General features: G+C 45.1%; 1 protein-coding gene across 3 annotated transcripts in view; it reads right to left on the bottom strand.

Annotated features, from left to right (window-relative positions):
• Positions 1-625: 625 nt before the first annotated feature.
• Positions 626-24,661, bottom strand: part of Brap (BRCA1 associated protein) — a 30,103-nt gene continuing 6,067 nt past the window's right edge. For 2 of the 3 annotated variants that reach the window (XM_035443293.1, XM_027414082.2), the window contains 8 exons: positions 18,047-18,160; positions 16,507-16,655; positions 10,760-10,835; positions 10,111-10,249; positions 9,722-9,831; positions 8,879-8,968; positions 4,601-4,704; positions 626-2,625 (listed from right to left, as the gene is read on the bottom strand). In XM_035443293.1, the coding sequence (XP_035299184.1) occupies positions 2,268-2,625; positions 4,601-4,704; positions 8,879-8,968; positions 9,722-9,831; positions 10,111-10,249; positions 10,760-10,835; positions 16,507-16,655; positions 18,047-18,160 (1,140 nt within the window). In that variant the 3' untranslated portion in view covers positions 626-2,267. Of the gene's footprint in view, positions 2,626-3,502; positions 4,100-4,600; positions 4,705-8,878; positions 8,969-9,721; positions 9,832-10,110; positions 10,250-10,759; positions 10,836-16,506; positions 16,656-18,046; positions 18,161-24,661 lie in introns of those variants that run through there. The other variant, XM_027414084.2, reaches the window with a different exon arrangement.

The following is a 24,661-nucleotide window of genomic DNA, read 5'->3' as shown; positions in this document are numbered from 1 at the left end:
TGGAGGACATAGAAGGTGAACTCACTTTTCCAGGCAGCAGAGAGTCGGATCTGAAAGTCTCGGGTCGGCACTCTAGAGCTGGACAGAAGCAAAGCTACTTAGTTCATGCTTGGTAGGTGGCCTGGAGTAACAAATGCTATCTGCAGCAGAGCAGCTCTGTGCCAAGTACAAAAGCCACATTTTCCCAGGTAATTCCAGTGAGGAATTTGTTGGGTCAGCAATATAGCTCTCAGGAATGAAGCCTGAGGTCTGTTAGGAACCATGTCCAGAGACTCAAGAAGGAGTATCATTACAAAATGAAGGCTAGGTGTGGTGGTTCAGCACAGGTGGGCATAGTGGGGCAAACACACATGGATCTCACAGTGAGTTCCAGGACAGCCAGGCCTACACAGAGAAACCCTGTCATGAAAAACAAACAAACAAAGCAGGCCATTGGCACTCTTAGATGTATGCTCCCAAGCAATATCATAGATGCAAATTTCACATAGGGAAGAAATAATTTCTGGCTATTTTTGTAAGAGTTCATCGGCCAAGGGAGCGTGGGAAAGTGAAGTGCTTCATCTTTGTTCTGAAGAACACACTAACAGCTTCCATCCTGTACAAATGTCAGATCGAAACATAACTCTTTGACCTTTTAAAATAACATTTTATTTACACATCTTGATTTTTGCTTTCCTGGAACATTTTTTTAAGACCTTCAAGTAGTTTGGAAACCTCTGCCCATCTGCTGCTTCCTCTGGCCACAGCCTTCCCAGACCTATGCTATGAAGTGCTGCAGGGCTGCTGGGTGGGTTTTAATGAAATGAGGAGCCAGCTTTGTCTACTACTCCAATTCTCTTAATTAGCATGTTACCACCCATCCCAGCTTCTGCAAGGTCAGATGTACAAGACTAGTGGGGCTGAGACCAGGGTTGTAACAGTGTAAAATGCGTTCTAGATAAAGAAGCTCAGTGAGAGGCGGGTCTGCTCCTGCCCTGACTGCAGGTGCCTGTGTGGCTCAGGCTTCGGATCTGGAGTGCTGGTCTACCCTCAGGAAGAAACATGTGGGTCTGAGTACACTCATTCTGCAGTTACAGGTGGGGTTTTGGGAAATGCCAGAGCACATTCCACAGAACTGCACAGGATCAGCAACACAAGCAATGTTGTGACAACACATCAGACATTCAGGTCAAAGGATGAGGTCCAATCAGGGAAAAAAAAGTCTTAAAGTGTGACATTTCAAACCTTTGGCTGATGATAAAGCAGAAAATTAAAATGCACTACACACTGCTACCCTAACTGCCCAAGCTCTTCTAGAAGCCAAATCAATCCCAACATGGTGTCCCCTCAATTCTGTTCAACTACTATTCTACTAGTTATCTGATGTTCCTGGTTGTAGAGAGGCACAAACAACCCCTCTGTTGGTCACAGTTTAAGTATCATATGGCTGTTTGAAAGGGGCTCTGCGGCAGCCAGGTTCTGGAGTGAGAAGCAGCCTTTGCTTAAATCCTAAAAGCAAAACTGAAAATCTGCCCATGCTCCCCCTAGCTGTGACCTGAACATGAGCCCAGCCTGTGACCAGTAAATATCCACTGACTGGTGTGACTGGTCACACATAGCTTGTCAGGACTTCTCTCCAGGCTTGCCCCTTGCTGACTCCTGCTAGATGGAGGATATTCTCAGTTACCTCAAATATAGAGCTGTCACCATCTTCCCTACATTGGGTCTACTCCATCTGACCCAGTTCCTTGTTTTTTTGGCCCTCAAGCCAGGTTAGATGGATGCTGAGGACAAGCCTGTGCCTCTTTTCTGCGACATTCAAGCAGCTCTTCAACTCCACCAGGGAAGGGAGGGATGGCAAGAGAGGTGATTGCTCTGCAGTGGGCAGCAGGCCCCTCTCCTGAAGGCAGCTGGGACCCCTGAGAGGTGCTGTGCTTTAGTGCTAGGTAATGCTGCCTCTGAGGTCACATCATGTCATAAACCTACCCCAGAATTCAAATTCTAAGCGCTCCAACTGAATAAATACAACGGAAGAACACAGAAGCCTGGGATCCACCCAGCTGGAGGGCAGAGTGGCCATGAGTGTCTGAGGTCTGAGACTCACCACCCGGGGAAGCGCTGCCAGTGCCATCCTCTTTCAGTCTCCTCACACCACACACAACAAATGAAGGAGCCACACGACCGCAGTTCGTCCTCAGGCATACTTATTAGGGCCCACCCTCCCACTCAGCAAAGGTCCCAGCACACCCTGCAGTGCCCAGGAAGTCTCAGGGACAAGTCTCTCAAGGTCACTTGCCCCTCTTGCTACGGCCCTTCCTGGATGGCAGCTTCCCACCGGCCCCTGAAGAGGGCGGGTTGGGGGCTGAGGGGATGTTGATCTGCCCTTCTTGGATCTCTTGCCGAGTCTCTGCAGGCAGGTGGCTGATCTGCTGCTGTGTCTCCAGGTAGAACATGACATCACGCAGCTGCTCCTGGATCTCCGTGATTTGAAGGTCCTTCTGGTCACAGGTCTCCTTCAGCAGCCTCTCCTCTTCCTTCAGCTTGTTCTGCAGCAGCAGCTGGTTGGCACGGAGACACTTGTTCAGCTCCTGCTCTTCCTGCAGCTCCGTGCTGAGTTTGGCCACTCTGGTGTTCAGCTGAGTGCACCTTGAGCAAAACAGAGGGAGACAGAGATAATTTACCAGCTCCATGGCCCTGTCTGCTCCTGGAGCTTAGATGCCATTAGGGTAGGCGCCTCCCTGCCGAGCTCAGCAGCAGAAACTCTGTCAGAGACATGGCCATGATGAGGAAGCCACCAGGGAAGCGCATCCTCTGAGATAAGTGCTCTGACCTCATGAATTGCTAAAGGAGGGAAAGGGGTCAAGAGTGTGGGTGCTCTACCATCAATGCTCACTCCTGAATGGAGAATTACAAATCAAAACACTACAGCAGGGACCATTTTTATATATCAGAAGGACAAAGCACCCAGGTATGGTGGTTCCAACCTGTAATCCTAGCACTCAGGAAGCTGAGGCAGGAACAATGTTTAAATTCAGGGTTATAGACGGTGGAGAGATGGCTCAATGGTTTAAGAGCACTGGCTGCTCTTCCAGAGGACTGGGGGTTCAATTCCCAGCACCTACATGGTAGCTTGTGACTGTCTGTAACTCTAGCTCCAGGGGTCCATCACCCTTGCAGGCAAAACACCAATGAACATAAAACAAATAAATAAATAAATAAAAAGAAGTCAGGGCTATAGCATGAGAGTCCATCCCAAAGACCAAACCAAAGCTTGGTGTTGTGGCACACATCTTTAAACCCAGCACTCAGAAGGCAGAGGTTAGTGCAGATCTTTGTGAGTTCCAGGCCAGCCTGTTCTGCATAGTGAATTTTAGGCCAGACAGGGCTATATAGTGAGACACTGTCTCAAAAACAAAACAACCAAGATAAGGAACAATAAAGGAAGACATCCAATGCTGACCTCTGGTCTCCAAAGGCTCACTTTTGAACACATGCACACATGTACACACAGAAATACAACAGACACAGACTCACTTGCTCACAAATGGCAAGTTTTATTATATTATACAATTGTTCACAATTAAAAATAAACATTAGGTCAGCACTTTGAGGGGCAGAAGTAGGGAGATCTCTGTGAGTTGGAGGTCAGCCTAGTCTACATAGGTAAGACCCTGTCTTGAAAAAAACCAAACATACCCCAGAAACTCACTTGATGGAGGAACAAAATGAAAGATCTTTAGAACTGTCTTTGAAACTTTCCTATAAATCTACATTTATTTCAAGAAAAGTTATTTTAAGAGAAACAACCCTAAGAACCAAACATCTCTCTTAAAATATCTTTATGTACTATACTGTATGGTCACAAAAACAGTCTAGTCACCTCTACAGTGTAATTAAAACTAGGGAGGAAATCTTACCCTCTTCAGTGCTTGGGATCAAACCCAGGTCCTTGTGCATGCTTGGAAGATGTTCTGCAACTGACTTACAGGCTAGCCACTGCCACCAGGAACAACCATTCCCATCACCCCCCACTGCAGCATCGAGTGTTCTTGTTATGCTGGTCATGGCTTTTTGCTCCATGCTTGGCATCATTAGCCCTTAGTCCTGTCCAAGAGAGAACCTGTGACATGGGTTTAGACAAAAATGTCTTTCTTAACTGCCAGCTCTCAGCCAAGACAACTCACAGACACTGTAGGCAGAAATGGAAGCCATCTACACACATGACAAGCACTCAGATCCCAGGAGAGTACAGTGTTCTACCTGGCACCCACCTCAAGTAGAACACAAACTGTACCTTTTTTTGTTTTTATATTTATTTCCTGAATGTGTGTACACACATGTGCCAAGGTGCACGTGTGTGTAGGTCTGAGGAGTCAGTTCTTTCCTTTTACCAAATGAGTCTTGGGATCATGTAGAGGTTGTCAGGATTGGCAGGTGAGCCATCTTACTAGCCCCGAACTGCATAATGAGAAGTTACTGTAACTCTGCTCCAAATATAGAGACCCCTGAAAATCTGTATGATGTACATGCTGAATATGGGGTGTTGCCAAGGAAGCAAAGCAGCTTCTCTGTAAGAGCATGTTGGCATGCGTAGTGCCAAGAAGAACTGAGGGATACCTACTTTCTTTCCACAGACTGCTTCTCCTTCAGGAGGTCACTAAGTCTGAGCTCCAGGCTGTCACACTTCTCGATGGTCTCTTTAAACTTGGTCTTCATGTTATTAATCTGAAAGTACAAATGGAGGTCAGACAGAATCATATATTTCTTGTGACTGTCCACCCCCAACCCACCCCACCTCTGTAACCAGGACAACCCAAACTCAGAAAGTTGAAGTGAGCCACTTGGAAGGAAGTATGACAAAAAATTGTGAAAAACTGAGAGAAAAACTTTTTTTTTTGGTTTTTCGAGACAGGGTTTCTCTGTGGCTTTGGAGGCTATTCTGGAACTAGCTCTCATAGACCAGGCTGGTCTTGAACTCACAGAGATCTGCCTGCCTCTGCCTCCTGAGTACTGGGGTTAAAGGCATGCACCACCACGGCCCAGTAAGAAAAATTTTCTTCTAGGATAAACAAGGACCAAGAGCTGCCAGATGAGCAGGGAAGCTACTGAATGAATTAAACAAGGGCAATCCAGGCATTGGAAGAGGAGGTTTGCCCAAGGCCAGAGCAGAGCCTCTCATTATGAACCAACAGCCCTTTGTTCCCTCCAGAGTACATTCCATTCCTGAAGTCATCTCCAAAAACTAACGAAGAGCTGGGGTGCTACCTCCAACCTGCAATCGCAGCACTTAAGAGGCTAAGACAGGAGAATTGCCAAGAATACTCTGGGCTACACAATGAGTCTCAGGCCATCCTCAGCTTTAGAGGGAGATCCTGTGTCAATAAACCAAAAGACTCAAAAACAAAAGAAAACCATGAAACTGAATTCTACTAGTTTGGTTTTGTTTTGTCCTCCAACTTACTGCTTGTCTGATGTACCATGAAGCCATATGAATTGCATGTTTGTTTTGGGTTGGTCTACAAGGCAATATATCTGCAGAACTAATTAATACCTCGGAGAATTAGAATGAATGCAAGTTCTGCATGATATGTAGGTCAGGCAAAAGCAGTCCTACCAAGAGCCCACCAGTCTAGCTAGGGGAGCATGGGACTGAAGAGCTGCAGAGCTGAGAGCTGCCTCAACTCTAAGTCTTAGAAACTGAGAAGATGAGGGCAGGTGGGGAGGCTAGGTAGCTAAGTACCAGCATTCAGCAGCCTTTATACTCACACCTCTCTATAAGCGATGTCACAGGTCAACAAGCTTCTGAGGACAGGCTCAGGAAAGACAAGGCAATATCCCATGGCTACCCAGCCACAGGGTAAGGGATTCTGTCTAAGACCAAGCCTGGCCAAAGCCAAGCTGTAAACCCCTCTGAAACTGAAGGCCAAAGTTTTATGTCCTCTTCTTGGGGCACATGTGACACCCACCACACCAGAGTCACACTTTAGCCTTTCTTTTTTGCCTTGTCTGATTTATCTAGCTATCCACTTATTTCTTTTGGTTTTTGAGACAGGGTTTCTCTGTGTAGCCTTGGCTGCCCTAGAACTAGCTCTGTAGACCAGGCTAGCTTCAAATTCAAAGACCTGCCTGCCTCTCTCTCTCCCTAGTGCTGGGATTAAGATGTGTGCCATGAGTGGCTTTTGTTTTATTTTTTGAGACAAAGTCTTACTCTTCCTGCCAAAGCCTGCCAAGAGAAGATTTCAGGCATGAGTTACCAGGCCTAGCTACTTCAACACTGTTTTCAGGTAAGAAACCACTAGACTCTCCTGCCACTTCTATTCTTCCCTGCCTTCCACTGGAGAGCAGTGGGTAAGATAGAAATTAATACCCACGGAACTCAAGAACATTTTGGTCAATGAAAATATTAAGCCAAACATCTTTAAACCAAGATGAAAACTTTTTTTGAGAGGTCTTATGTAGCCCAGGCAATTTTCAAACTCATGATGAAGCCCAGGATGACCCTGAGGCAGGTGCTGAGATTACAGGTGTGCCACTATGGCCATCTCTGGAGAAGGTCTTGGTTCTGCCATAGACAGATACTATGGTAACTAGGGCTAGTGTTTAAGAAACACCCTAAAGAGCCAGTGAGATGGCTCAGCGGGTACAGGTGATTGCTGCACAAGGCTGATTATGATGGCCTGAGTCAATGTCCAGAACCCATTTAAAGGTGGAAGGAGAGAACTGAGTCCACAAAGTTGTCATCTGACCTCTGCACTAGCATGCTCTCTCACACACACAATAGACAGACACACATGCACACACATCAGAAACAAGCTTCACAAAACAATAGATGTAGTATACTTTACTCCGATATCTACCATATTCTATGCCAGTTGTAATCTATCAAACTGATTTTTGAGTTTAAAACTGAAAGAGGTATGGATTTAAATGGAGCTAGATGTCCGAAAAGTTTTATCTTCAGGGGTCCCACTTATGGCCACTGCCTATTTATGTGTTCTTTATACTCAGCCCCATGGAAACCAATAGCCTCAGGCTGGAGAGATGGTTCAGTGATTAAGAGCACTGGCTGCTCTTCCAGAGGACTAAGTTTCAATTCCCAGAACCCACATGGCAGCTCACAACCGTCTGTAACTCCAGTTCCAAAGGATCTGATGCCCTCTTTTGACCTCCCTGGACACTAGTTAGCACATGGTGCACAAATATATATGAAATCAAAACACTCACACAAAAAATTAAAAAAATTTTTTTTCTTTTCTTTTTGTTTTTTTGAGACAGGGTTTCTCTGTGTAGCTCTGGCTATCCTGTAATTCACTCTGTAGACCAGGCTAGCCTTGAACTCAGAAGATCTGCTTGCCTCTGCCTCCCAATTGCTGGGATTAAAGGCATGTGCCACCACTGCCCAGCTAAAATAAATTTTAAAAAGGAGAAACTAAACCAAGAGCTTTCACATGGCTGAGTGGCTGTTCCTATATCTGTGACAGGCTGGAATAAATCATACTCCCTCAAGTCTACAAGTGACCTACAGGTTTCAGGCTTGGCTTATCACCCCCTCCCCCAGCCCCAGCACCTCTATGAATGGGTTATGAGGCCCATGAGTAAGAATCTGTCACTATCCCCCTGAATGTTCTATTGCTTGGGATGAAATGGACAGAATACCAGTCACAAAAGGACACTACAGAACAAAAGGCTTGCATCAGCCATGAACGTATGGACAAACGACATCTGTCAGTAGAAAACAAAGGCATGCTTTTGAAGTGCTGTAAGCTTTCATCAGAAGCTGTCCTGGCTCCAGCTCACTCTGACCTGAAAGCAAATTCCTTGGGGCTTCTCTTTCCTGGCTCTCACTTGCTTTTGCCGGCACGCTTTAGAAAATGTGGCTAATCTTGAGGAATCATACAAGGCAGAGAGGGTTCTGGGCTCAGCTCACTAGGGTCTGTGTGAAACAATTTGGGTGGTCATGCTGATAGAGCCACAAAAAAGCCATTAGTGAAGCTGCAGCAGCAGCACACCCTCCTGAGGAATCCATAATGTGAATGCACCAACCCTGCTCTGCTCTCTGTATTGCAATCACAACCTATTCAGGATGAAAAGACCAGTGTCCTCTAGGGCCTCTGCACTGGCACTTTCACCATCTGGAAGGCTGTTGCAAGAATTTCATTTATGACTTTTTGTTTTTGTTTGTTTGTTTTCAAGACAGGGTTTTTCTGTGTAAAAGCCCTAGCTGTCCTGGAACTAGCTCTGTAGACCAGGCTGGCCTCGAACTCACAGATATCCGCCTGCCTCTGCCTCCCGAGTGCTGGGATTAAAGGCTTGTGCCACCCACCTCCGGGCTCATCGATGACTTTTAACTAGAGAGCATTTCAAAGCTTAAGTCAAACAATTCCTACTGTTGCTAGGGCCCAGGGAGATAGGGACTAAGTCACCAGTTGGGGCATTCAGAAAATTAAAAGACAGTCAGGGAGTGGTGGCGCATGCCTTTAATCACAGTACTCGGGAGGCAGAGGCAGGAGGATCTCTGTGAGTTCGAGAGTGAGTGCCAGGATAGGCTCCAAAGCCACACAGAGAAACCCTGTTTCGAAAAACCCAGAAAACAAAAACAAAAACAAAAACAAAAACAAAAAAAACACTGGCAGGGAGCAGCTGGGCCATCACCATTTTTATGTTCTTATTGGGATTGTACAAAGCACTGCATCTGACTGAGGTGAAATATAAACAATACCCTTAAGATCCCAACTATCAAGACCCTTAAATCTACAATTTCTTTTTAAAGACAAAGCAATTCTCTCCCCATCATCACCCAGTGAAAAGTAGATTCTGACAATCCCTTTCCCTGTCTGTTGCCATCTCCCATTGTTAGCTGCCATGCCATGGCATTTCAGTCACTAGGTCAGACACTTACCTCCTCTGCTGTGTCCTTCTCTATGCGAACAATCTTGTTTTCCCAGTATATCCGCTGCGATTCCAGCTGGCTTGTTAGTAAGTACGAATACTAGGAACAGAACAAACAACCAGATGTGAGCCATCACCAATACTGAAACCCAGTGAATACTGACCTGGTGATAACCAGAAGAATTGCATCCAGAATCAAGGTCTCCACAGGCATAGTGCTGCTCCTATACTCACAACAAAACCAAATGAAACTAGAAAAATCAAAAAGCAAACAACAGTTGCTGGGCCATGGTGGTGCACACCTTCAATCCCAATGCTCCAGGCCAGCCAGGACTACATAGACAGCAGTTATTGCAATAATGGGGGTGGGGGGAGTGAGAGATAGATAGATAGATAGATAGATAGATAGAGAGAGAGAGAGAGAGAGAGAGAGAGAGAGAATGGAGACATGGTTTTGCTTGTTGCCCAAACTGTCTCACACTTGAGGCACTGGCCACTTTCCAACCTTATCAACTGGCACTTGAGACTTATACTCCCATGCTCACCAGAATCTATGTTATACTTGGGTTCAACTCAGGTCAACAGGCACTGGGCCAAAGGTACACAGTGGAGCTTGGGAAAAATCCAAGAATCCAAATTTCCATGCACACATACATACAGTTATTTTTTTTTAACTTTGTTCTTTCTTTTTTTTTGAAGCTTAGAAACATTTTAGAAATTCTTTGCAGAAATGACAGAACTTAAAAAAAAAATTTCTACACAGGGCAGATGACTACATCAAAAGGTCAAAGCACCTTTCTCAGAGATCGGAAAAGCAATAGCAGTCACTGAGCGATCATGTACAGCATCTCACCTCTAACTGTAAGGCATCTATCTTCTCTTCCTGGCAGGTATCGCCCTCACACTCGTACTGAACAATCTTTCCATCCGTCTTGCTTGCAACCAGTCGATGGACATAATTATCTAAGGGAAAGAAGTCAGCCAGAAGTGGCTTTTTAGGAATGAAAGTTCTCTGCTCTTGATTCTGAAACATGTTTGTTTTTTGAAATCTAAATTAAATGATTGTATGATTTTTCTTTAAAAATTGTTTGAACTTTAGAGTGAGAGAGGGTAAGAACAGACATCTAAACATGGCATCCTCAGGGGTGACCATGCAATGTGAGTTTACTTAGATGTCGGGCAGATGACATATCACATTGTCAGGGAGTTCCACAGGAAAGAATCCAAATCAGATTCGCTCACCTCCAGCATAGTCCCAGACCCGGTGGTTAGTAAGCTGCATGGCATACGTGTGCTGAGTTTCCTCAAAGTGCTTGTAAGCATGTCGACTTACATACCGTCCACATCCTATGTGGCCACATATTAAACAAATCCAGAGGTTCTGCCAAGAGAGGAGATCCGAATTAGTGATGGGGGAGGGGAGACATATGATTTGGTTCACATGGCTTGGAAAAAAGATGGCTCAGGAGCTCTTTCTACAGACTTCTTAATAAGAAAGTTCTAAAACCCAAGTTTCTAGAGTTCTTATTGGTCTAACATTTCACCTCTCTGGCTTTGTGGAGTCTTAAGTACAGATTCACAAGTGATTGGCGGGCATCACAGTCTTTTTTTTTTTCCTCCGTGTAGCCCTAGCTGTCCTGGAATTAGATCTTGTAGACCAGGCTGGTCTCAAACTCAGAGACCCACCTGCCTCTGCCTCCCAAGTGCTGGGCTTAAAGATGTGCACAACTACCACCCGGTGCATCTCAGTCTTAAAAAGAATCTGTATGCTCAAACACTTGACTGTAGACAGAAAAGAATTAGTCTTATAAATAGTCTAAGCTGCACTGGGCAAAAGAAAACCCCAGACCAATAAAGCTGTTCATTATCCCTCCTCACCAGCAGTACTTACTTCCTGGACACCACACTCAAAACACTTGTTTTCTTCCACTGGCTCTGGCGTTTGACAGTATCGGCAAACAGGACACCTGACCAGGACATGGAAGATAGGGCTGATATTATATTACAGGTGTTGAAACCTGGACTCTACACCCTCCCCTGTCTTTTCTTTCTTTCTTCTTCTTCTTCTTCTTTTTTTTTTTAATATTTACTTAACTGAGAGACAGGATCATTCTATGATATTTTGATTGTGTTCTGACAATAAAGCTTGCTTTGAATTAGAGGGTGGAGCAGCCACTGGCTGACCAAAATTAACCATAGAGGCTTTGGAGGGCTGAGGACAATTAGAGAGACAAGGAGTACTAAGGTAGGGCTTAGAGAGGATCTCAGTCTTTTTGGAAGGAGGAACAGAAGAGATAGGAGGTCACTGGTAGCTCCTCTGCCCAGTCAGATTCTCACTGAATATCAGGCTCCCTAGTTTTTACTAATAAAGAATAATTAGATAAACACATCACAGGATCTCACTACACAGGTCTGGCTAGGCTGGAGCTGGCTTTGTAGACCAGGTTAATGTTGAACTCATAGAGAGAATAGCTTGCCTCTGATCCCAGGTGCTAAGACTCAAGATGTGAGCTACAGCCCAGCCAATTATTTTTGTTGTTGCTTTTTTTGTTTGAGACAGGGTCTCACTAGCCCTGGCTGACCTGGAACTTGCTATGCAGACCATGTGGCCTAGAACTTAGAACTTCCTGCCTCTGCTCCCTGAGTGCTGGGGTTAAATGCATTTGCAACCATATGCTGCTCCCAGCCAATTTTTAAAAAGCTTTACTTTTTATCTGTATTGTGTGCCCACCAAGGTCAAAAGAGGGCATAAGATCCTCCGAAGCTGGAGTTCAAGTGGCTTTGAATAGCACAGTGTGGGTACTGGGAATCTAACCTGGGTCTTCTGCAAGAGCAACTAGTGTACTTAACTGTTGAGCCATCTCCAGACATAAACATGGCACCCCCACACCTCAGGTATCCAGTCTGGAGATGACCTTTAACTCCTGATCCTCCTGTTTCCACCTCCCAAGTGTTAGTATTAAAGGTGTGTGACACCATGTTCAACCGGGGCAACCCTTTTTTATTATTCTCAAGATAAAGTAATATTCAATACAGGTCATCAATTTTTTTTTGTTTGTTTGATGGGTCAACATGATAGCAAGTGGGATACAGTTGTAGCTGATTGATTGCCCCCAAGAAAGCAAGTTCAACGTGTAGCAATAATCCATCCATTCTTTGGCCAGGTTATGAAGAGAGAGGAAAAGTCACAAGCAGGCAGAAGGCCAAGATCCTGCACTGGCAAGGAGGAAGCTGAAGGGCCATCTGACTTTAGCAGTGCAGAAGAGGGGCAGGTGCAGTGCTACAGAGTTGTAGGACTCAGGAGAGAGGCAGGAGAACCACACAAGCTCAAGGCTAGCTTCGGCTACAAAGATCAGCTGGGCTTACATGGTAAGGGCTTGTTTTCACTTTTAAAGATTTAATCTGTGTGTGTGTGCGAGCACGCTTGAACATATATGCACCATGTGAAGCAGTGCCTGTGAAGGCCAGAAGAGATCACTGAATTCCCTGGAACTGGAGTTACAGCCAGTTGTGAGCTGTTTAACATGGATGCTGAGAACCAAACTTGGGTCCCTGCAAGAGCAGGAAGTGCTCTTAACTGTTAAGCATCTCTCTAGTTCCCTTGTTTGCTTTTGAAATAGGTTTCATATAGCCTAGGCTAGTCTCAAACTTTCTAGTAGCCAAGGATGACCTGAACCTGGGTCTTCCAGCCTTCAGTTCCCTAGTATTGGGATGCACCATACATCTGGTTTAGGCAGCTCTAAGAATGGAGCCCAGGGCTTCCCACTTAGGTCTTGCCCAGCTTCTATGCTAGTCAGGGATTCACCAAATGAACTTTTTTTTTAGATTTTATTTATTTATTATGTATAGTCTTCTGCCTGCAGGCCAGCAGAGGGCACCAGATCTCATTCAAGGTGGTTGCGAGCCATCATGTGGTTGCAGGGAATTGAACTCAGGATCTCTGGAAGAGCAGTCAGTGCTCTTAACCTGAGCCATCTCTCCAGCCCCCATCACCAAATGAACTTCATCTCTAGACCTGACACTTTGTTTTAGTTAAAACAACAGATAGAAAGGGACTGAGAGCTTAGTGGTAGAACTGTACTTAGCAAGGAGGGGAGAAGAGGGAAAAAGAGGGGATAAAAAGATAAGGAAGTTGGGGAAAGGAGGGAAAAGTAAAAGGGAAAAGGATGGGTGTTGGGTCCCAGCCCCCACGGGGTCTCTGTGAGTTGCTTGTCAGACAACCACAGGTGCATACTGTTTCCTAGTCCTGGCTTATAGCCCAGGCCTTGCTCCACTGGCATCAAAAACACGAGCTCTTACACCTAGGGTTTTTCCACTGTGCTGTAAGTCTGTATATAAGGCTGCTCCCTCCTTGGGATAAAGGCGGAGACCCACACACATTCTCTTAGCACAAATGACAGGAACATCTTGTCTTTCATTTAAATCTCCAGGCTTTCCCCTGATACATTAGACTTGCTAGTGGTGCAGGCACCACAGATGGGAGAGAGTGGGAGAGGGGAAAAAAAAGTGGGAAGTTGTGATAGAAATGGCCCCTGGAGGGCTGGAGAGATGGCTCAGAGGTTAAGAGCCACCAGCAACCCCATGGTTCACAACCATCTATCGTGGGATCAGAAGCCATCTTCTGGCATAAAGTTGGTAGAACACTCAGATACATAAAATAAATACACAAATCTTAAAAAGCAAAAAACAAATGGCTCCTGGGTTAGATGGAGCAGCTACCACAGGTAGACAGTGGCTTCCTGTGATCCTTCTGCCTGTGTGGTGGCTGTAGCAGAGACTGGATAGGAAAATAATCTAATACCAAACACTATTCTGACTAAGCCATGTACCAGAATCCAGGGAAAATATTCAAAACCAAAGTCTTGTAGCACACAGTGAGTGCATTTCAACATTCCACACCATCTATGAAAACACCATCTATTGAAAGACTGAAGCTTTTGCCAAAATCCAGCTGCCTCTGCCTCCCTGGAATTAAAGGCATGGCCATCGTGCTTGGCTTCCACATCCTTGAATGTATGGGCCAGCTGCCCCTAAACTCTTTACCTTCCAATCTCCAACCCAAACTATGCAATTACAGGTGTGGCCACTTCATCCGGCTTTTGAATCAACTTACTTATTTGTGTGTGGAAGTCAAAGGACAGTTCTGTGCAACTGGTGCTCTCTCCCCCTCCACCATGTGACTTCATGGGGATCATACTCAGGAATCAGGCTTGACATCAAGTGCCTTTACCCAGTGAATCATCTTGCCAGCCCTAAGCTTCAACAGTTTCTCTAATTTTTACCCTTTTCTTTTGCTTTTTTGAGACAGGGTTTTTCCTGTGTAGCTGTGGCTGTCCTGGAACTCACTCTGTAGCCCAGCCTGTCCTATAAGTCAAGAAATCCACTTGCCTCTGCCTCCTGAGTGTTGGGATTAAAGACAGGTGCCACCACTGCCTGACTCATTTTTACTTGTGTGTCTCTCTGTGTGTGTATCCACATATACACAGGTGCCTACAGAGGCCAGAAAAGGGTCTCGTTCCCCTGAAGCAGGAGTTAGACTGTTTTCTCCTTTCATCATGTGGCTCTCCAGGACAAAGTCAGGTTGTCAGGTGTAGAAGCAAGAGCCTTTACCTGCTGAGCCATCTTGTCAGCCCAGGACATCAAGTCTTAGGTGGCTCTATTGACCTACGGTGTCCAGTGACAACATTGCACACTATTCCTTCCTCATACCTGTTGGTGCTGTGATCTCACACATAATCACACATCCTGGGTGAACTGTGACTGATACGCTGTCCTCCAGCAGATACACCGAGTTCCACAATACAGTTTATGAATGTGTGTGTGTGTGTGTGTGTGTGTGTGTGTGTGTGTGTGTGTGTGTGTGCAATATATGCACTTGCATATGGAGACTATGGATGTCCTCCATCATTCTCCCCAGATTTCTCTGAGGTAGGGTCTCTTGATGAACCTGGAAGTCATGTTTTTAGCTAGTCTGACAGCCAGGAAGTGCCAGCAATCCCCCTGTCTCTGCCTCCACTCAGTGCTGGGGTTACAGGTGTGTGCAGGACCATGCCCAACTTACCTTGTGGGTACCTTGCATAGCAAGCCTTAACTGCCAGTCATCGTCATCTCTGTTTCCCCTCATTTACTTTTTTTTAAAAGATTTGTCTGTTCATTAATTTATTGTAGTTCTGGAAATCAAACCATGGGTCTTGGACATCCTAGGAAAATGTTCTACCTCACCCCCCCCCCCCAGATAAAGTTTCTCTGTGTAGCTCTGGCTGCCCTGGAACTTGATTTGTAGATCAGGCTGGCCTTGAACTCACAGAGATTTGCCTGCCTCTCTGCCTCTGCCTCCTGAGTGTGCTACCACTGCCTGGCAACAAATGTTCTAACTTTGAGCTACACCTTACTACTACAGTGTAGTTTATAAGGGAAGAAAATATCTTTGATTTAGGAAGGAAAAAAAAAAGGGTACAAGCACCAATTGACTAACTTTGTTATGTCTGCAGCAACTACAACTAACCTGTGTGTGCACTGTAAGGAGGACACGTGTGTGTGCTGCGTGCCTGGTGACTGCCATCAGCAGCCCAGGGAAGTGACATGTTGGGATGGGGAATGCAGCTCACTTAGTAGAGTGCTTGCAGGTATGAAGTCCAGGTCTAGCTTCACATAATCCAGGGCGATGGTACACACCTGTATCTTGGCACATGGCTGGTAGAGGCATATATCTGTATCCCAGTACCTGGGTGGTGATGACAGGAGGATCAGAAGTTCTAATCTATCATTGGCAACATGTGAGTTTAGGCCTGGATACTCCTGACTCTCCTGCTGCCAACACACTGTAACAGAACAGCTTAAGCTTTGACTGGGTGTAAGATTCTCATTTATGGCTCTTGGGAGGAAAGGACTCATGCTGCTTTGGGAAGATGCACAGCAATTTTGGACCAGCATCTGCACTAAGAAGGACACAGTACTAGGTGTAGTGGTGAAACCTTTACTACCAGAACTCGGAGACAGAAAAAGGTGGATCTCTGTGAGTGGGAAAAGATGGCTCAAAGGTTAAGAATACTGGCTACTCTTCCAGAGGACCTGGATTTGATTCCCAGCATTCTCAACTTATAACTGTAACTCCAGTTCCAGGGGTTTTGATACACTTTTCTGTTCCATAGGATCTTGCATGCAATGTGAAACACATAAATGCACACAAGCATGTGTGTGCAGACACAAATGAGGAGAAATAAAAACAAATTTAAAAGGTCTTGGTGGTTAAACAAGTTTGGACTGGAGAGATGGCCCAGTGATTAAGAGCCCTTTCTGTTTTTGTAGAGGACCTAGATTCCATTTTCAGCATCCACATGGCAGCTGACAACCGCCCACCAACTCCAGTTTCAGGGGATCTGATGCCCTTGGCGTCCTTGGGACCCTGCAAGCATGTGATGCACATAAACTCATGTGCACGTTCGCACATGCACACACAAATAAAAAACAAACAAATGACAATTTCCACAAGAACTGAGGGAAGGCAAGGAGGAAGATCAAGGCCTTGTTCCTATTGCAATCCCAGCTTTACAAAGACTAGGAGTGTTTGTTGATGGCTATTTTGAATTCTGGAAAGGGTCATAAGGCCCCACAAGGTGGGGCAGCCCCTGCACTCACGTGGTGTCATCCCACCGCTGCAGACACTGGCTGTGGAAGCTGTGGTTGCATAGGGTGGTGAGGATCCCATTCACAGACTCGTCCATTCGCTCCAGACAGACAGTGCACTTGGGGAGCTCCGTCAGGTCCATCACAGGGAGACTGGCGCCCTACAGGAAACATCTGGCTAAGTGCTACTCCTCATCCTCTTGTCATTTTCCTGTTGCTTTTATTGTTCATTTTTGGAGACAGAGTCCCACTCCAGACCAGGCTCACCTGGAACTCTTAGCAGCCCTCCTGACTCAGCTTTGCAAGGAGTAAGATTAGAGGTATGAGCCATATCTGGCATATGCTGCTTTTTTTCTTTTTTGGTTCTTCAACACAGGGTTTCTCTGTGTAGCTTCGGAGCCTGTCCTGGAATTCACTCTATAAATCAGACTGGCCTTGAACTCACAGAGATCTGCCTGCCTGTCTCCCGAGTGCTGGAATTAAAGGTGTGCACCACCACTATCACCACCTGGCTTTCCTTTCTTTTTAAAAGGAAGGCTTTTTGTTTTTGTTTTTCTGGGCAGTGATGGTGCACGACTTTAATCCCAGCACTCAGTATGGAGAGGCAGGAGGATCTCTGTGAGTTCAAGGCCAACCTGGTTTAAATAGTGAGTTCTAGGAGAGTTAGCTAGCTACACAGTGAGACCCTGCCTCAAAACAGAAAAGGTTGAGCATCATGGAGCAGGCCTTTAATCCCAGAACTCAGGAGGCAGAGGTAGGTGGATCTCTGTGAGTTCAAGGCTAGCATGGTCTACACAGTGAGTTTCAGGAGACGCAAGGCTATATATATAAAAAGAACTTGCTTCAAAGAAAACCAAAACCAAATCAAGCAACAACCAAAAAAACCAACCAAACAAAAACATAAACAAACAACCCAAACACAAAAAATTAGAAAGGAGATTGGGGTTAGTATTTTGAACAAAAATGCTTTTTTGGGCTCCAAACAGTGTCCCGCTGTTCTGGGATAGTCACAACAGCGCAGATTCTTCTGGTAACTTTTAGTTGGGGACAGGCCTTGTTACATACTCTAGGCTTGTTTCCTGAGCGCTGAGGCAATACACATGTGCCATCACACCTATTTTCTACATTTAAAAATGAGATATGTTTTGTTTTCTTAAGCAGGGCCTTGCAATGTAGCACATATTAGCTTTGAACTTGCCATACTACCTGTGAACTCATGTGCCCCTGCTCCCATCCCCACCTCAGTCAGTCTCCTGAGTGCTAAGATTCTCCATTTTAAACCCAGAGGCTTTTAGAACAGCCACACCAAATGTTTTAGTGTGCACCAATCCCCATCATCTAACTTGTCAACATCCCCTCACCCGAAAAGAACCACCACAACTGTCAGTTGGTCCCTTCCCATTCTGCTTTTCTCCCAGACCCCAGAAATAGTTTTCTGTCTCCTCTCAGTCTCCACAGAAAAGCCTTTCTGGATGTTTCTGCAAACATCTTAATTCAACCTTATACCAGTCGACAACATTTCTCCTCAGACCTAAGAAGTCTTTAGACTTACATCTTCAGATTTCAACACTTCAGCCCTTTCCACATAGACCAGCTGGCAAACGTCATCTTCGATGGAGTTGAACTGACGGCCGTTGCATGCCATGTAGAAGCTATCTGCATCAGTCTGTGCACACCAATGGAGAGAGGCAAAAATAAAGGCCAGTCATGGAAGATGTTCTCTTCAATCACACATTCCCACACTTAGAGTCAAAAAAGGCAAAGCTAGAAGTGGTATGCAGAGCCATCGAATCAACAGAGCTCCCCACTCTCTCTATAGGCTTGGCCTACAAGACAGAAGGCACTACAGTGTGCTGAGCAGACCTGTGCCCTGCTAATATTCAACCAGCCACAGCCACCACATTCCTGGGTAGTTCTTTCCCCACTAGTCATCATTTCTGTAGCAGTTTGGTTTTTTTTTTTTTTTTTTTTTTTTTGAGACAGGATTTCTCTTGTATAGCCCTGGCTGTCCTGGAACTCACTCTGTAGACCAGGTTGGCCTCTAGCTCACAGACACCTGCCTGCCTCTGCCTCCTGAGTGCTGGATTAGAAGCATGCAACACCACAGCCTGGCCTTCTTGAACAACTTTTAATTCCACTCCAATGATATAATCTCATGGTATTTCTTGTTGTTGAGACAGGTTTCTCTGTTAATAGCCCTGGCTGTCCTGAACTCACTTTGTAGACTAGGCTGGCTTTGAACTCAGAGATCCACCCACCTCTTCCTCCCAAGTGCTGGGATTAATGGCATGCACCACCACTACCCAATTCTTTTTTTCTTTCTTTTTTGGGGGGGAGAGGGGATTCCGAGACAGGCTTTCTCTGTGGCTTTGGAGGCTGTCCTGGAACTCACACTTGTAGACCAGGCAGGTCTCAAACTCACAGAGATCTGCCTGCCTCTGCCTCCCGAGTGCTGGGATTAAAGGTGTATGCCACCAACGCCTGGCCCATGGTGGATTCTTAATTTATTTTTATTTTATGTGGTATTTTGCCTGTATGTATATGCAGAACAAGCCTGCAGTGCCCAGGGAGACCAGAAGAGGACATCTGACCCCTAATAATTAGTTACAGGTGATTATGAGCTGCTATGTGGTTGTCAGAGACTGAATCCAGGTCCTCAAAGAGCAGCCAGTGCTCTTAACTGCTGAGCCCCACATTTTAGATTTTTGGTTACTTATGCTTTCTTCATATAAGCCTGAGTGGGCTGAGCCCTGAGAAACGATGGTCAATTCTGATGTAGTTTTGGGCAGGCAGTGCATTTTAAGTTCAGATGTGTAAGGCTTGCTGTGGGACAACTCTCTTGCATACTAAGAGGCCTCCCCATCTTCCAGGGCTGTTCCTGGAGACTCTTGGATGAGGAAGTGGATCTCACTGGCTAAGGTACTTCCTAAAGGGGCAGCCAAACCAGAAGGAGGCTTGGCTCAACTTATACAGTTCAAGGCGCTAACTGTAGCTGCTGGAGAGGCAGAGACCTTGGTGGATCATGAGGTTTCTATGTCTCAACAAATGACAGGACTTAAGGGACAGGCATAAGACTAAACCTGATGCACACTGGGTACATTATTGTATTCTTGAGGGAACTGTTCATCTATATAAAAGAAATATACGTTTGGGGCCAGCCAGATGACTTAGCAGGTGAAAGTGGTCAACATCAAGCCTGACAAAATGAGTTCAATCCCTGTAACCCATAGGGTAGAGCAAGCTACACTGCAAGTTATAACCTGATCTGCACACGCATACTGTGGCATGATCTTAAGCCATGTTCAAGCATATATGCATACACACACACACACACACACACACACACACACACACACACCAATGCAATTAAAATTATAAAGAGATATATAGGAGCTAAAGAGATGGCTCTGCAGTTAAGAGCACATACTGCTCTACGCTCTACTGGAGGACCGGGGTTTATTCCCAGCACAGTTACCAGATGGCCCACAACCAGCTGTAATTCTACTTCCAGGAAACCCAATATGCTCTCTGGTCTTTGTAGGTACTGCACAGATGTGGCAAACAAACAAACAAAGAAATTAAACCTAGTCTACAAAGTAAGCTCCAGGACAGCTAGGGCTGTTACACAGAGAAAACCTGTCTTGAAAGACCAAAATAGGCCAGGTGTTGGTGGCGCACGCCTTTAATCCCAGCAGAGACAGGCAGATCTGTATGAGTTCGAGGCCAGCCTGGTCTCCAGAGTGAGTGCCAGGATAGGCTCCAAAGCTACACACAGAAACCCTGTCTCGAAAAACAAAGCAAAACAAAACAAACAAAAAACCAAAATAATAATAAATAAATACATAAATAAATGTACTTTTGTCATGACATGACATCACTATTGTATCGTGGTCTGGCCTTGAACTCAAGACCATCCAATCTTAGTGTCTTGAGTTCAGAGACTGCAGGTGTGTACCACCAAACCAAGTAAACCAGGCTGTGCTGTTGTTTTATGGGTTTGTGTAGCCCAGGCTGGCATCAAATTCCTGGTTGTTCTGCCTCTGCCATGCTGAGATGACGAGCATGTACCACCATGGTCAGCCCAAATGTACATCTTTCTGAAATGATACTGTCAATAGCTTAACTCTCAAATGTGAACCCACTGGCATCCTCTTTACTCTTTACAATGTAGGTGCTAAAAATGCAGGCTGGAGACCCTTTCTCAAACAACAACAACAACAGAATCTACACTGTTAAAACACTGCATGGGACTAGGTGTGATGCCAGTGCTGGGGAAGCTGAGGAAGATGAATAGTCTGGAGGGCAGCTGGGTGTGGTGGCACACACCTTTAATTCCAGAACTCAGGAGGCAAAGGTAGGAGGATCTCTGAGTTCGAGGCAGTCTGGTCTACAGATCGAGTTCCAGTTCCAGGACTGTCAAGGCTACATAGAGAGGCCCAGTCTCAAAAAAAAAAAAAAAAAAAATCTGAGGGCAGCTGGAGTGGTGGCACACAAAACTGGCAGATCTCTACTAGTTCAAAGGCAGACTGGAGTTCCAGGATAGTTAAGACCATATAGTGAAACACTGTCTCAAAAAGACAAACAATAGAAAAAAAGATTTTGCGGGCAGGGGCTGGAGACATGGACCAGAAGAGCACTTGCTTTTTCAGAGGACCCGGGTTCAATTCCCAGCACCCATGTGCTGGTTCAACCATCCTTATTCCAGGTCCAGGGATCTGATGCCCTCTTATGAGCTCCAAGGACACTGCACACACAGTGCACATCATACATGCAGGCAAAAAATTCATACACAGAAAATTAAGTAAATTAAAATTTTTTCAAACTTTGAGGCAGTCTTCATGACATCAGAAGACCTTGTCTCAGAACAAGACAAAAAAAATTAGAATTGTATACAACCAAAAATTTGAAGAATTCCAACTTCTATTTTTCCTGCTTAATTGTGTTTTACTATGAGAAGAACTCAGGAAAAGGTCAATCCATTATGATCAGGGCTTTCTCACTACCACAGTGATCAGCTGCAGGGCAGAGACTATGTTTTTACTTTTTAAAGGACCAGAGTCCTAGGCAGTCCTGACTAAGCACACCAGGCAGAAAGTATCAACACTGTGGAGCAGTCACCTGTCTCACCCATCTCTGTTTTCATGCCCTGATGATTTACAAATTCCTTCATTAAAGACTGAATCCTAAATTTTCATGGACCTCCAATGAAAGTTAAGACAACAGGGGCCAGTAAGATGATGCAGAGAGTAAAGAAGGCACTTGCCACCTAATAGCCTCTGTTTGACTCCTGAGACACATAGTAGGAGAGAACCGACTGCCTGACACACACACACACACACACACACACACACACACACACACACACACGCAGAGTTAGGGACAACAGAAATTGCAAAATATTCAGAAGACTTTTTAGTTCTCATGAAAAAAGAGGGGAGCAAGGACACAGCTGCCTGTATGGTACTCAAGCTGTAACTTCACTCGACACTGCTGATCTAACTTTGGGAAGTGACTAGCTGCATCTTATTTGCACCTGTTCTATGGGCCCCTTCAGTAAAGAGTTCTAAGTACACAAGTACACAGTTGTCAATTTGACTTTACAAATACCCCACCACCAGGGATATAAAACTATGTTTGGCGAAAAAACAAACAAACAAAAAAGCGGGGTGGTGGTGGTGCACGCCTTTAGTCCCAGCACTCGGGAGGCAGAGGCAGGTGGATCTCTGTGAGTTTGAGACCAGCCTGGTCTACAAGAGCTAGTTCCACAGAGAAGCCCTGTCTCGAAGAAACAAACAAACAAACAAAAATGTGTTTGGAGAGCTGGCTCAGTAGTTAACAGCACTGGCTGTTCTTTAAGAGGAACCAGGTCTGGTTCAACAACAAATAGCTCACCACCTTTTAAGTCAAGTTTCAGGGGAATTCGATGCCTTCTTCTGGCCTCCACAGACACTGCACACAAGAGGAGCACAGACATATATATGAGCAAAACACCCATACTTTGAGGTGCTTTGGAGATAGTGGGATAGATGGCTCCCTAAGCTGTTGGACTTGGTAGCATGTGTAGTACTAAGAACAGTGATAACATCACCGATCCCTGTGATGTTTCAAAGGTGAGGAAACTGATTGCAGAGAGGCTAGTAATTAGTTACACTATTAGATATCAATAACCAAGATGTATGAGACTACTTTTTAATCCTTAGGAATGGGACACAAGTGTGGGTAAGGGGACAGTCATTGTAACAACAATATTTTATAGTATCTACAACTGTGATTACCAAATACCACAGAACTAAACTGGAAAATGTCCAAAACCCTAATTTGACATTTAAGTTCATGCCTATAACCCCAGTTCAGGAGGCTGAGGTCAGGAGTGTGTCCAAAAGTTCAAGGCTAGTCTGGGCTAAATAGTGAATTTCATGAGACCTTGTCACAAAAATGGTAGTACAGATCTTTAAATCCAACACTTTGGAGGCAGAGGTAGACAGATTTCTGTGAGTTTGAGGTCATTCTGGTATACATGGTTAATTCCAATCCAGCCAGGACTACATAGTAAAAGTCTGCCTTAAAAACAAACAAACAAGCCGGGCGTTGGTGGCGCATGCATGCCTTTAATCCCAACACTCGGGAGGCAGAGGTAGGTGGATCTCTATGAGTTCGAGACCAGCCTGGTCTACAAGAGCTAGTTCCAGGACAGCCTCCAAAGCCACAGAGAAACCCTGTCTCGAAAAACCAAAAACCAACCAACCAAACAAACAAACAAACAAAAATTAGCCCAGCAGTAGTGATGCACACCTTTAATTCCAGCACTCGGGAGGCAGAGTCAGGCAGATTTCTGTGAGTTGAAGGCAGACTGGTCTACACAGTGAGTTCCAGGACAGCCAAGGCTACACAGTGAAACTCCTCTTAAAAAGCCAAAAAAACAAAAACAAAAAAAACCCCAAAAAACCACAACCCAAAAAACCAAACAAACAAAAAATATCCCATCTAAAAAAGAAAAAACCAGAACTCTGTGTGTGTGTGTGTGTGTGTGTGTATGTATGTATGTATGTATGTATGTAGGCAGTGAGATGGTTCAGCTTGTCCTCTGATCTTCACATATGCCCAAACATGCAAACACATACTAATAAAAAATAAATAAAATATAATTTGTAAAAGTTATATATAGGGGCCAGTGAGATGGCTCAGTGGATAAAGGTGCCCCTGAGCTTAACACATGAATTCAATCCCTGTAACCTCACTCAGGATTCTTGAACAAGGAAGCCTGTGTCATGAGTTCCTTTTTACTTACAACCCTCAGTGGCCCATCAGAGTGGCAAGAACAAATGACCTGTCTCTCTCTCACACACACATATTTGTAAACTATCAGGATGGGACAGTTTATCCAGAGGAAACCTTTGACCATAGAGAAGTTAATTTTCCACAAAGTAAGACCTGGTCAAATTTCAATGGACAAATATCACAGGATATAAAAACATAACAAAGCTGGGACAGCTCCTTAGTAACTCTTTAGTAGTTGCTAAAGCTCATTCACAGACACACATGCTCTTACAAACCAACATGCTTATAGCAGTACATAAAGGGGAGAGATGATAAAAGCTTCCTAATTCAAAATGCACAGGCACTTTCAAATCTGAGGACATCACTGTTCTTTCAGTGTGTGCCTCTCTGTATTGTCGACCATTCTTAACACTACACACTATTAGATCAGCACCAATATTTAAAACAACAACTGGGAAGCTAGAGAGAAGGCTCAGAAGTAGAGAGATGATTACCGCTCTGGCAGAGGACCAGGGTTCAGTTTCCAGCACCCATGTGGGGCAGCCTTTGCCCAGGGGATATGACACACTCTTCTGGCTTCCAAGGGTACTGTGTGTGTGTGTGTGTGTGCGCGCGCACACACACACGCGCACACACACGCACACACACACACAGGCACATAATTAAAACATTTTAAAAATATGAAAAAAAATGATTTTACTTTCTAAAAGAGCATCTTGTAGACAGAATGAAAGTAATGGGGACAATGACACTGAATACATACATGTGTGGGCTTCATTGTCACTGGACTAATAACCAAGTGATAAGCAAACACAACACTGATGTGTAGGAACCATGAGTCAGATGTGAGGCAGGACTGTCATCAAGTGACACAGGAGACTGAGGCACC

Source organism: Cricetulus griseus, chromosome 4, assembly GCF_003668045.3.
Source record: "Cricetulus griseus strain 17A/GY chromosome 4, alternate assembly CriGri-PICRH-1.0, whole genome shotgun sequence".
NCBI classification, from domain to species: domain Eukaryota; kingdom Metazoa; phylum Chordata; class Mammalia; order Rodentia; family Cricetidae; genus Cricetulus; species Cricetulus griseus.
This window is presented reverse-complemented; position numbering and strand designations above follow the sequence as displayed.